At 37.3% G+C, this 14,912-nt stretch overlaps 1 protein-coding gene across 2 annotated transcripts in view; it reads right to left on the bottom strand.

The window, feature by feature from the left end:
• LOC149777237 (uncharacterized) overlaps positions 1 to 14,912 on the bottom strand; it is a 105,298-nt gene that overhangs the window by 61,818 nt on the left and 28,568 nt on the right. For both annotated transcript variants that reach the window (XM_089941978.1, XM_089941977.1), the window contains exons 8-9: positions 11,529 to 11,657; positions 734 to 2,167 (exon numbers count right to left, since the gene is read on the bottom strand). In XM_089941978.1, coding sequence (XP_089798104.1) covers positions 734 to 2,167; positions 11,529 to 11,657 — 1,563 coding nt within the window. The remainder of the gene's footprint in view (positions 1 to 733; positions 2,168 to 11,528; positions 11,658 to 14,912) is intronic.

The following is a 14,912-nucleotide window of genomic DNA, read 5'->3' as shown; positions in this document are numbered from 1 at the left end:
ACAGTACAAGTGTTGGTTAAAAATACTGCAAGGAAATAAAATTGCACACATGCTATATTCTGGAATAAATGCTAACTTCCTTCATGAAATCTAAAATATGAAGAGAAATAAGACACGTTTACCATATTATAAAGTTCCTTGATGTGCTCAACATTTAGGAATTAAGTTAAATGTCCATACACTGCAAGTTAGCTCATAATTACTTAAGGCTTTGAAAAACAATCCCTATCATATTTTACTCACTTATAAGTCGAGTCAAATTGTAAACAAAGATCCTTATCTGCCATAGCATAATGTGCCTGCATACCAGGGTGTATCTTGTTGGTTCTACTGATTACTCCAAACTGTACGGACCCAGATCTGATGGCACATTATGTCATGGCAGATCTGGGTCTGTGCAGATTGCAGGTGGACTTGACTTGTAAGTGTGTATATACGGTAGTCTGAAACACGTTAAATTATCATACCGAGAAGTAAAATTAAAACTGCTTTATAAGAATTGACTTTAAAATACAGGGGAACATGAAATCAGTTCATTGCATAGATGCCCACTACAGTGCCTGAAATAACCTAACCACAAAATTTGACCAAGATGTGACCATCAGATGGATGGACAGGCAAGGGAATACTACAAGTCCTGCAACTGCAGGATATTTTACAAATAAATATTCAATAACAGGACAGTCATAAATATTCTTGTTACTATCATTTGTCAAGATTATTAAATGATTACCTGCACATATCCTTGTCCCTGAATGTAATTATACACAACATAGTCTGCCATTCCTTCCCCATTCATTATCTCAAACAGCTTGTTATTCTCTGTATTGACAGAAATATTTCTTATATTGGCCAACAGTATATCTTTTGCAGTCACATTGCTTCGGAATGCTGAGCACACCTGGGTATAACCACTGCCACAGAAATACTTCATTGTGTTGTCAAGCGCTTTAACTACAGCTTTGACGGCATAAATGACAAAATAGGCATACTGATCAACTTGGAAATTTGGTCCTGCAGTGATGGGTAGATAGGTACACTGCGAAATATACTGTCCACGATTAGCTGCATCAATGTAACAATTATGTGCATACTGGTACCATTCTATGAAGAAAGGCATATCTTTTTGTATAGTTGGATCCAGGGGATTGAGAGCTCTCAGCCAGTCATTGAAGCCTTGAGTTGTGGAGGTTTCAACCTGGAATGTTAAACTCCCTGAGGCCATATCTTCAAGTCCTGCTGTTATCATACTATCTGTTCCCCAAGTCTCACTTCCTATCAGAATAAACTGACCTGGAACATTTCTGGCTTTCAGTGCCTGAAGAAGTCCACGGAAATCAGCAGCATATGCAAAAACAACAACTGCTCGTGCATCTGGTTTGTTGTTTAATTTTTGTACTATGTCTGCATAGTTACCATCAGTTCCAATCTCATAACTATCTGCAACACAAATGCCATAATAAGCAGCTAATTCTCGTAGATAATTTATGCCAAATCTTCCATAGGTATTTGGTGCCTGAACAGTCTGAATGTAGGTCCAACCAAGACGCTTTAACAGCTGTACCATGGCTGTTACCTGCTTGCTGTCTGGTGGAATTGCACGGTTGAAATATGGGAACGTTTCTTTTGAACTGAGAACAATACTAGAAGCTGTAGTTTCAACATAAGGTGTATAAAATCCACCAAACATTTCTGCTAATTTTATGGCAGAATCACTGTTCTGATAACCGACTACTGCTTTCAATTGATTTGGATCAATGACACGGCCCAATTTGTCCCTTACGATACGCCGTTCCCCAAGGAGATCATCGAAGAACAATCTTCCTGACATTCCACTTCCACAATTATCTGCAAGAACGCTTCCCAGACTAACATTAGAAATGCTACTTTTTGCCACCTGTACTGCATAGCGGAAGGCAACTGCGGCATATGCATTATTCAAGTGTAAACTGTCACATGATAGTGGTTCTGTGCCAGCATTGTGAACTGAAAAAACTCCACCAATCAATATGTCACCAGGCTCATACTCAAAATTGATCATGTCAGGGGGAATTAAACATTGCTGACATCCTTCTGGTGGGCAACGTGAAGTGGGGTTTCCACCCATTGTATAAAATCTCAAGCTGTTGTTATTAATGGTCAGCTGACCACTCTGATAGCTTCCCACCTAGAATTAAAAAAAATCACAATGTTATTTCAAGTATGCAAAAAGAATTATGACAATAAAGCAACATAACAAAATTTGGTTAAAATCTAATAATAACAATATTTTTTAATGAGGAGTCACTATGCAAAATTGAAAGCAGGAGGATCTGTCAAATGGGGGCTAAAATTCTGCAAAAGGGATGATGATGCAGAATATTAGAATGAGAACTCATTCAAGGCTATAATTTTTTGTATAGCTGCATACATAAGAGAATGGTGTAAGATTCTGACTTATATTTTATTTATGTAAAGTCTCAAACCAAATTTGGTTCAATCCACCAAGTCCTTCTAACCAAAACTTAAGAATGAAAATCCAGGGGCTATATTAAATTTTGCCAGAAAAAGGTGAACACTAAACTTGACCTAGGCCTTCATAAAGTAAAGCCTCATACCAGATTAGGTTTCAGTTCACTAGGTTAATGACCAAAAGCTAATGGGCAAAGAGCCAAGTCAAACAGGGTCTATAAATCCATAACAGTTTGTCAGATAATGGTAAAAGCTGAACATGAACTACGTCTGCTTAACAAAAAACATCATACAAAATATAATTTCAATCCATGATTTAAGTTCTGAGTTAAACAGAGCCATAACTCTGCGAAATTGTCCCAGCAAAAAGTGAAAATTTAACTTATCCTATGCAAAGAGCCATTGTACAAAAATGGTTAATTGGACTCAGCCAGAATAAATCATTGCTGCCTACAGATGTACATACAATTGCTAATGTAACCACCGTGTCCAGTCTGCACCAGTGTGGTCAGGATAAAGTGGTCACTTTGTCAAGCTTGCATCAATGTGGCTGGACAAAGTGACTGCTAATGTCAAGCTTGTACTAATGTGCACGAGAAAAAGTGACCTCTATGTTGAACTTGCACCAATGTGGGCTGGACAAAGTGACCTCAATGTCAAGCATAAACCAAGGTGGGCTGGACAGAGTGACCTCAACATCAAACATTTACCAAGGTGGGCTGGACAAAGTGACCTCAATGTCAAGCATAAACCAAGGGACAGGACAAAGTTACCTCAATGTCAAGCATAAACCAAGGTGGCTTGGACAAAGTGACCTCAACATCAAGCATTTACCAAGGTGGGCTGGACAAAGTGACCTCAATATCAAGCATAAACCAAGGTGGGCTGGACAAAGTGACCTCAACATCAAGCATTTACCAAGGTGGGCTGGACAAAGTGACCTCAATGTCAAGCATAAACCAAGGGGCAGGACAAAGTGACCTCAATGTCAAGCATAAACCAATGTGGGCTGGACAAAGTGACCTCAACATCAAGCATTTACCAAGGTGGGCTGGACAAAGTGACCTCAACGTCAAGCATAAACCAAGGGGCAGGACAAAGTGACCTCAATGTCAAGCATAAACCAATGTGGGCTGGACAAAGTGACCTCAATGTCAAGCATAAACCAATGTGGGCTGGACAAAGTGACCTCAATGTCAAGCATAAACCAAGTTGGGCAGGACAAAGTGACCCCAACGTCAAGCATAATCAATGGGCAGGACAAAGTTACCTCTATTCAAGCTTACACCAAGGTGGGCAGGACAAAAGTAACCTCTGTCCAGCTTGTACCAAGTTGGGCATGACAAAATGACTGTTATGTCAAGCTTGTGCCAAGGTGGGCATGGCAAAGTGATCTCTATGTTGATGTAAAATATCTATACTTTTTGTAACTCCTGGTACATAAGTTTTATTTCATTTTCATAATTTTTATTCATGGTTGTAAACTGTATAGAATATTGTTTGTTATAAATTGTACTTGACCTGGCTCTGTTAATAATGCACGTTGAGTAGGATCTATAAAAAGAGGTTAATGTACATGCTGACAATTAGTATTAATAATCATAATAATAAGACTTAAAATGATGCCTATGGCATGTTTTCTCAGCGACTGATGGGATACAGAAGTTTCAAGAATAATTCTGTGGTTTTCCATTGGTTGCGCGAGGTTACATGAATATGCTTAGCTCATCAAAATCAATAGTGTCTCCTGTCATGTGGATGCCTATTGCAATGTGAAGTCAGTGTATATAAGGAGAAAATAAAGCATTCAGTTTCATTCCAATTTCTGGAGTTATTCACACTTTTTGTGTTCCTGCTTTAAGTCTGCAGACATATTTTACAATTTTATGTTGTATTTAGACGTTTCAAAAGGAAAAATGTTTGTTTGGTCTGTTCATTGGGAATATAAAGTGCTTATCATTTGGACAATAATATTATTCTGGAAATGTTATAAATTATTTGAAAGAATTCTGGACAATGCCATCTTGACAACATCACTATTCTTGAAGGACCAGTACATTTCTGGTATTGAAATGATAAGGGACTTTTCATTCGTTTAAGACTTTCATAGACCTTAAGGACTAATTTGGATTCACTTCATTATACTGTAAGTTCCTATCACATTACCCATTATCACTTTAATAATTAAACTGTTTGTTAAGTTTTACAAAACTTGTTGGTTTTGCTACTTTTCTGTTCCTTAAGTTTGTGACCATAAAGTCGTAACAGTCAAGCTTGCAAGGTGGGCAGACCAAAGTGACCTCCATGTCAAGCTGGCTCCAAGGTAGGCAGGACAAAAATAGCATATCTTTGAGTCAGATAAAGCATTAAAAACTAACATGCTTATTTAAAATTCTGGTGCAATTGGAAAGAGCATATAAAAATTTTATTTACACTAATATCAGGGAGCACAACTCACAGTTAACCAGTAGAAGAAAAGGAACCAAAATGTATTTTATTACTGAGTAAAATCACTGGGACAATCCAGCAAAATGTTCTGGGCCACCAGATCTACCAGATTTTGATCTTGCTTCTAATGCAGTCTGATTACCCAGACAGAAGACAGAGAAGGTTGACTATGAATGCCAGCCAGATGCATCTACATGTATTATGGTTTGGATTCCACATTCATACAAGGCCTGCAGAGATAACTCAGATTTCATGAGCTAAAATCTTCATGAGATATACTTGATCCAAGCATATTAGCGGGGTATATACCCCTCTTTCACTGACCTGACCAGAAGAAAGAGACATTGCTCGGCCCCACATCAATTTTCTAAGCACTTTATGAAGTCTTTCAACGCATGGACCAGATCCTGTGTCACATTCTCCCCAGGTTGTTCTATGAAGAAGAGGGGTTGGATGAAACGTCTCTTCAACTGCCCACTGATGGCAACCTATTCTTAGCTATAAAGCCTAGCTGCATCATAAGGATCATAAAACCATCTGATCTAGGCTATAATTTATGTACATGCTTATACAGCATGCTGAAGCTATAGCTATCAAGAAATATGTTTTATATGATAGCAACAACAAGGAACTGTTGGTTAGGGGCTCCAGTAGATTTGAATTGAGCCATATCAGCATCCATGACGCAAAATGAAGTGGTACAGTCGTGTCTCAAGATCATCTGGACTGGCAAAATCGATCTTGCAAGGCACAATGAGAGGTGCAGAAGAAGAGGCATACAGAAAAAGAGGTGGGAAGACAAATTAAAGAGTGGACAGGCATTGGGTTTGCAAATTTCCAAAGGACAGTAGAGAACAGGAAAAGATGGAGAGAACTGGTTGTGAAGCCATCTGTGGTGACCCAATGACCTCTTGGGTTATAGGATGGATGATGATGATGTCAGCACCCATTACAAAGCTGACTTGGGAAACAGGGTAAGTGATTTTGGCCATTTAAATTGAAAACTGGCTAATAGGTCTCATAAATACTTATTGTGATCTATATCTATTCTACCATGATGCCTGAATGTTTGAGATTATGGAGCAGTAACCTTTGATCATAGTGATGGTTAGCTTTTTCTTCTTGTAGAGAAGGAGTAGCCTGTCTGGGCATAGATGAAACACCTGCAATGATGGTTGTTTTGAGAAGGAAGGGTCTCAGAAGAATTTTCCCAAGGGCTGTCTATCACCAGATCAAGCAGATGAGTCACCTAGGACTTGTCCCACCAAAGAGAGGCTAACAGAATTACTTTGCATGTCTGGCCCCTCAAAACTTGAATGATTTTTGATACCATGGCTGTGGGTGGCGGTGGTAGGTGTAGGTAAACCTCTCCAAACTGACCTAGAGTACATCCATGGCCCATGCCTCTGGGTCCAGGACTGGTGAGATGAAGGTGGTCAGTTTGTGATTCCACTTCATTACAAAAAATCTAACATCAAGCAGCCCCAAAGTACACAAATCCAATGAAATATAGATGGGTGGATTTACCACTGTGTCCTGATCTGCTGTTGCAAAAACACTACTTTGTTTGAGATCATGAATGATTGACTGTATTAACCCCAAATGGGGTATCACATGAATGACTTACTGTATTAACCCCAAATGGGGTCCCACTGGGCTAGCAGGGCCATTTGCAAAGAATGCATGAAAAGTCAGATTCAGAGAATCAAATCCACCACCGCACTAAGCAGTCCACACTGGAAATAAACTCTGCAAGCTCAATAATCCATGGAGGCAAGTAAGGCTGAGATCTGTAAAAAATCCCATACCCATAATGGACAAAATGCTCAGAGTTAGCGAGGTCCAACTTGTCCCAATTGAACATAAACCCTAACTGATTCAAATGGGGAAGAAGATAGTTTCTGCCCTTGATCATAGATAAAATTGCTATGTATTTTTGAAGGATGTCATCAAGATATATCATTGTTGCTGCTGATGAGGCGGAATAGATGAGAGACAGATCATAGTTAATGATTTGGTAAAGCCCATGGCTGATATTGATACTGAATGGGAAAGCATAAAATTGGTAAATGAATCCTTTGAGACCAAACCGAAAAAACTTGCATGAGAATGTGTGCATAGGGATGTTAAAGTATTCATCAGTTAAGTCTAAACTGATTGCAAGTTTGTCCCTTTTTACAGAAAGTGTGTCTGAAATAACTATTGCTATTTTGAACCTCAATGTGGCTATGTACTTGCTGAGCAGGCTGAGATATATGACTGGTGCAAGATTCCCACTGGCCTTGGTTACCAGAAACTGCCTGGAGGAAAATCCTGTAGGGTTTGACTTCTGAATGCTCTCCAGTTTGAAAAGTAGCAATCAATTATTCTGATTCTCACATTCTTCAGATAAGAGAGAAAAGTCTATCATGGAAAGGGAAGATGAAAGGGGGGTTGTGGGTTGGATACATGAAATCCGAAATCCATAGTCCTTCTGAAACAACTAGAATCTCCATCTGTTCTTGGGGAACTGATCCATTTGCATTGATCAGAGTTGTCTGACATTATCAGGATGGTTTTCCTAGACGGTCAGTGCCTTCCAGAACTGAAAGGCAATTACAGCCACCATCGTTTAGAAAGGTCACTGTTAAAAGGCAGTTCTCTGGGCACCCATGTGCTGCTGAACGTAACAGATGGACTTCCTAATAATACATATTGGCATCTGCACATACTGTCACTTCCAACTGGGACTTTTCCAGAGAGATTCCTGTTGTAAGCTGACTGTAATTATGCCACCGACACTGGGATGATCATACCTTATTTGTGATCCTGACCTTTTGATTGAGTGGACTGGAAAATAGGGTCAATGAGCCAGCAAGGTCATCTTAAAGGGGTGCATTAAAAGAGGACTCAAGTCTGCTGCCACAATGAATAATCTAAAGAGTTGCAAGAACTCACTGAAATCCATGATCTATTGGAAATGGACCTGCCGAGTTCTACGATCCATACTTGGACATGAGGAAGCTGTACCAGATTGGTGATAATCTTGATACCAAGATAGACTTAACAACTTCTTGGATAAAGGTCAAGCTTTTCCCAGTTCATAAGAAAACTTAGATGATTCAAGAAGGATAGAAGATTGTTACTGCCCTTATGAAGAATGGAATTTACCAAATGTTTCTGGAGCATGTCATCCAAGTATACTGCTGTACTTTGAAGGAGAAAATGACTAATTTCAGGAGTCATTTTTAAAGTCTGATACTTTGATTAAAGATGCAATACTGCATTGGAGGCATGTGTGCAAAAATCTTTTAGTTACCCAACTCAAACATTGCTACTGTCTTTTTCCTAACAGATTTTTATCAAATTCCAGGATATTTTATGATAAATAGTCAAGGTTTCCAGGATATTTTTTGATAAATAGTCAAGGCTTCCATGATATTTTATGATAATTTGTCAAAGTTTCCAGGACATTTTATGATAAATAGTCAAGATTTCTGGGATATTTTCATTGAATTTAAATTCCAGTTGGATTCCAATGCGTCTGTAAAAAACAGGAGGGCACTGGAACCCTGTGTTTAGACCAAACGGATGAAGTTGCAACTGGTAAACCCTGTTGTGGTAAGTAAAATGAAGAATTTTTTTGTGACACTGGTTGGATAGGGACATGATAATGTACATCAGTCAGATTCAAACTGATGTCACACTTGTCCCTTGTGATGGAGGGTCATACTGATCACACCATCTCCATCCTGAAGTTCAGTGGAAGAATGTATTTGTTATGGCAATTCAAACTAGATATTGGCCTGAACTTGCTGTTGGCCTTTTGTGTAAGCAAAAGCTTTTAATAAAGCTCTGAAGACTGGTTTTCTCACAATCTCCATCACCCTTTTGTTGCTAAGCAACCGTATCTCCTATTGCAGAATATCATCCTACTCCTGATCTGACAGTACATCAGTTAGAAAGAGAAAGGAAGAAAATAGGAGGGGATTGGATAAATGACATCCAAAGCTACTCTGAAATGACTAGGACCCCCCATTCATTTTGATGAAATAGGTTGATCCAGTGAGACTGGAATTGCAGGAGTATGGCACCCACATGAAGGCTGTCTGTGGGCAGCAAGGTTGGTAGGTCAGCACTGAGAGTTAGAAGGCATAGAAGAGGAGAAATTTAGTTTCTTGGCCTGGTCCACTTTCCCCCAATACTATCTCCTAACCTGGGCAGTGAGTTGAAGATGCAGTTCCTGAGCTGCCTACCTCTGAACTTCTTCAATTCTGCCTCCAATGGGTAAAATGGCAAGCCAAATGGTATCAACTGTAATGCCAGGGCATGATGCAGCTTAAGTAATGTGAGATGCAAATATGCATCATATGGAATATGGTTGAGATTTGCACCGACAGCCAGCATATTTACAATAGAATGGTCAGTTGCCTTGTTAATGACCCAAGTAATTTGGGCTGTTGCTCACTGCCCATCACTATGGTCTTCATCTAAGGAGGTTTATGTGTAATCAACAATTCAAAGGTGACACACCATGCTGACTTTCTGAAACAAGGACACCCCAACCTGCCATGCTTGCATTCACCCAGATTTAATCCCAGAGGCTGAATCTACAAGACAATACCCACCTTAAGCCAGGTGAGGTTCTCCCATGTGCAGAGATGGGACCTCATTTATCCCAAAACTGGTCTATCTTGATCCAGTGGACAATGGTTCAAAAGGACAACAGTGCTGCCTTTACAAACCAAAAGCTTATTAGCCCATATGCACTAAAATTTGGGAAATATCACTTGAGAATAAAACATCTATCTTACAAAAAAATGAAAATACAAATTAAATCAAAGCCATCATTGCATCAAACACATTGATGTTTATACAGCAAAACACAAATATTAATATAAATACAGATTGTTCAGCCATGCCCAAGAATGCAATATACTTACTAGTAAATACCACAGTAAACAATGACAGACACTTTACTTTGCAGTGGTATTTAATTTACCTGTAATATTAAATTATATATAGATTATTATATTCACATTATTAAGGTCCAAACAAATGTAGAAATTTAATGTGTACTCCATGAAATGGATAAACACAGTGCATATGAGGCATTTTTAAATGGGTATAGTAGCATGAAATGGATATACACTTTATATACCAGGCATTTCTGAAAGGGAATACTGGCATGAAATGGACATACACAGTGCATACCAGACATTTCTGAATGGAAATAGTGGCATGAAATGGATATACACAGTGTATACCAGGCATTTCTGAAAGGGAATGGTGGCATGAAATGGATATACACAGTGCATACCAGGCATTTCTGAATGGGAATAGTGGCATGAAATGGATATACATGGTGCAGTAACCAGGCATTTCTGAAAGGGAATAGTGGCATGAAATGGATATACACAGTGCATACCAGGCCTTTCTGAATGGAATAGTGGCATGAAATGGATATACACAGTGCATACCAGGCATTTCTGAAAGGGGACAGTGGCATGAAATGGATATACACAGTGCATACCAGGCACTTCTAAATGGGAATAGTGGCAAGAAAACATTAAAAGAATATACTTGAATTGAGTCTCTGACATCACCCTAGATTTATCAAATATTTTTGTATCCTGGACTTATTAGATGACCCTAATCTGCATGAATGAAATTTTCAGTAAAAACTATCAACTTATAAGCGAGTATATAATGTATTTGAAGAAAGGTATTATTGATTATTATGCAGATGAGCAACAGAGTATAGATACATCACAAAGTGCACTGTGTACAGAAACATGCATGACTGAAAAACTTTTCCATTCAAATTCATGCAGGCACACATGCACTGAATAAAATAAATGATCGAATAAGCAGTATAGAGAAGAAAGGGAAAATAAACTGCATGATAGAAAATGGCTCAAAGGGGGGAGTAACAAAGGAAACTGGCTGGATTTTGCCCTGATTATTTTGTATAAATTTCAATTCATACATTCACAGACACATGTACCTTAGTGTAAAGCTGACTAAACCATGACATAGTCCATATTATAGCACTGGACTGCTGTAACAAGCAATGAAATATTTTTTATACATGCCTTTATCACAGTGAGATGAAGTCAGGGACATTTTGACAAATGGATTCATCCGTTTGATATTTTATGGCACATAACACATAAAAGGCTTCAAAGCATTGAGCCAATGGAGGCAAAGTGCCTTGCCTACAGACACAACACAGCTAATGAGCCATCTGATTTGGCCAGATTCGAACCTATGACCTTTCAATTGCAAGTTCATCATGCCAACAACTGAGCACCACATCAATTTTATTGTGAAAATGAGCATGATACCCGACCTCAAACCATTACTTGCAAATTTTACACATATCCCAAAACTGCTTTTATTAGCTGTCACTTATACAACTAGATGCAAACATTTTACATGAGCATAACAAAGTTAAAGCCCATGTTTCATGGGGTTTCTTTTACATGTATGACAGCTGTACTCAAGTAGAACATGCAGCAACAATGTTTCCATCAAGCTCATATCAGAAGTACCAAGCTGGCCTAGTCTTGTAAGAACTCTTTAATACTGTTGACTGCAAGATTGGGCCAGATAGCTGGAAATAGGAATGCTTTGAAATCTGTACCCACCTGGACAAACTGGAAAGACCCCATCAAGTTGTTGTAGTTCCAAATAAAGAAGTCAGAGGTCAGAAGGTCTCCATTTCCATCAAACTTCACCCTTATGTTTGCAAGACTTTGGACCATGGTGTTATCATACTGAAGAAAAAAAAACACAAAAACAAATGAAATAATATAGTACTGCTTAAAGGATTATTTCTTGAAATACTACCATATTAATATTTTGTGGAATGTAGTGTCTGGAGGTTTAATATAATGCATATTATCAGTGAATGACATCATAAAAGTGTAGCTTGCTGCTTAAGAGGGTGAGAAAAAGACTACAATATCAGGGTACAAATTTAAGGCAGGTGAGAAAGGGAGACCGTACAATACCATGGTACAAACTTAAGTTGGTGAGAAAGGGAGACAGTACAATATCATGGTACAAACTTAAGGCACAGAGTCATATTACAGCAAAATTTCAACTAATGAAACAAACCTTACAAAAACTTTAACAATCACAAAATAAATGGTAACATTACTGCCACCTCAACAGAAACATGACGTACGTCCCTCCATTCACAGATGAAACAATATATACATCATTAAATATACTTCTGCAATGGTACATGTATTGTATAACATTTTTATTATACATCATTAATCTTATTTTTAATGTCTTATATAACATTTCTATTACACATTATCAGTCTTGTTTCTAATGTCTTGTAAAACATTCCTATTACACATCATCAGTCTTGTTTTTAATTGATATAAAATTTCTATTACACATGATTGGTCTTGGTTCTGTGTCTTTGATAACATTTCTATTATACATCATCAGTCTTGTTTTCAATTTATGATATAACATTTCTATTACACATTATCTGCCATGATTCAATGTCTTTTTTTAACATTTCTATTATACATCATCAGCATTGTTTTTAATTTATGATATAAAATTTCTATTACACATGACTGGTCTTGGTTCAATGTCTTTCACAGCATTTCTATCAAACATCATCGGTCTTGTTTTCAATTTATGATATAACATTTCTATTTCACATCGTTTGCCATGATTCAATGTCTTTTTTTAACATTTCTATCATACATCATCAGCATTGTTTACAATGTCTTGCATAACATTTCTATTACACAAAACTCATTTTTAATGTCTTATATGGCATTTTCATTACACATCAGCAGTATTATTTTAATGCCTTGTATACCATTTCTATCATATATTATCAGTCTTATTTTGATGATATATATAACATTTCTACTGAAAATCATGTCTTGTTTGAATGTCTTATATAAAATTTATATTACAAATTATCAGCCTTGTTTTTAATGTCTATATAACATTTCTATTACACACATTAGTCTCATTTTTAATATCTTGCATAACATTTCTATTACAAATTATCAGTTTTGTTTTAATGTCTTGTAATACATTTCTATTACACATCATCAGTCTTGTTTTTAATGTCTGGTATGATATATTACACAACATCAGCATTTATTTTTAATGTCTTGTATAACATTTATATTACACATCATCAGTCTTGTTTTTAATGTTGTGTGTAATATTTCTATTCCACATCATTAGTTTTGGTTTTTAATGGCTTGTATAGCATTTATATTCCACATCAAGTCTTGTTTTAACGTCTTGTATAACATTTATATTACAAATCAAGTCTTGTTTTAATGTCTTGTATAACATTTATATTACAAATCAAGTCTTGTTTTAATGTCTTGTATAACATTTATATTACGAATCATCAGTATTTTTTCAATAACTTGTATAATGTTTCTATTACACATAAGTATTGTGTTTAATGTCTTGTATAACATTTCTATTACACATTACCAATCTTTTTCTAATATCTTATATAACATTTTTATTACACATCATCATTATTGTGTTTAATGTCTTGTATGACATTTCTATTACATATCATCAGTCTTATTTCAAAGTCTTGTATAACATTACATTATACTTCACCAGTCTTGTTTCAATGTCTACTACACATCACCAACCTTGTTTTAATGTCTTGTATAACATTTCTATTACTTCAGCTACATAAAAATCCTTATAAAAGACTCTGAAATAATTGGCATAAAATTGTTTAACTATTTGAATCTCATAATCAGTTTTGCCCCAAGCAACTTTAGGTGGACACCACACCATGCCCTTCCAAGGCAGCATCCTGTCATCTTTCTGACATCCATAGGGACTGCCTTGTTTTAAATTTCTGGAGGTTTATTATATTGCATACGGTATACATTCAAGATGTGAATTTTGAACAGTAACAGAACATCATTTACCACTATTTTCCATTTTCATTACAAATGTAATTCTAAATGAAACATTAAAGTGAACAAAAACGCCTTCTCTTTTGAAGAGGCTGCTCGCAGCAGAGACTTTACCAAACTTGAAATGCACCTGGAGTCAAGCAGTACTCTTCCTTCATTTATGCTTAAAATGCCACAATATGTAAGCAGTATTCTCCCCTGACTGGTGCTTAAAATGCCCTGAAAGGGTAAGCAGTACCCTCCCCCTGCATTCACACTCTTACAGCTGGATGGAATGACAGTATGCATTGGCACTCTTACAGCTGGCTGAAATGTTAGGATGCACTGACACTTACAACTGGCTGGAATGACTGTATGCATGGACATTTTTACAGCTGGTTGGAAAGACAGTATCCACTGGCACTCTTACAAAGCGGTTGGAATGACAGTATGCATTAGTACTCTTACAGCTGGTTGGAATGACAGCATGCATTGGCACTCTTACAGCTGGTTAAAATGTTATGATGCACGGGCTGGAATGACAGTATAATGCACGGACATTTTTACAGCTGGTTGGAATGACAGTATGCATTGGCACTCTTACAGCTGGTTGGAATGACAGTATGCATTGGCACTCTTACAGCTGGTTGGAATGACAGCATGCAATGGCACTCTTACAGCTGGTTAAAATGTTATGATGCACGGGCTGGAATGACAGTATAATGCACGGACATTTTTACAGCTGGTTGGAATGACAGTATGCATTGGCACTCTTACAGCTGGTTGGAATGACAGTATGCATTAGCACTCATATAGCTGGTTGGAATGACAGCATGCACAGGCACTCTTACAGATGGTTTGAATGTTAGGCTGCACTGACACTCTTACAGCTGGTTGGAATGACACAGTACATTTAACTTGCTCCTTTCCAATACAATCTAACCTTGTATTTCCTATAAGATTAAATGTTTAAATAATCAATGAAATAAATCATTGGTTGTAAGTTCATCAGTTGCGACACTATCTGCACAAAGTATAGCTGCTATAGGGCAATAGGTTTTGTATATTAAGCTGGAAATGTATTTGCATTATTCACATAGGTGTATGTGAAAGAGA

Source organism: Sinohyriopsis cumingii, chromosome 18 (assembly GCF_028554795.1).
Source record: "Sinohyriopsis cumingii isolate HCF-2022 chromosome 18, ASM2855479v2, whole genome shotgun sequence".
Lineage (NCBI taxonomy): Eukaryota > Metazoa > Mollusca > Bivalvia > Unionida > Unionidae > Sinohyriopsis > Sinohyriopsis cumingii.
This window is presented reverse-complemented; position numbering and strand designations above follow the sequence as displayed.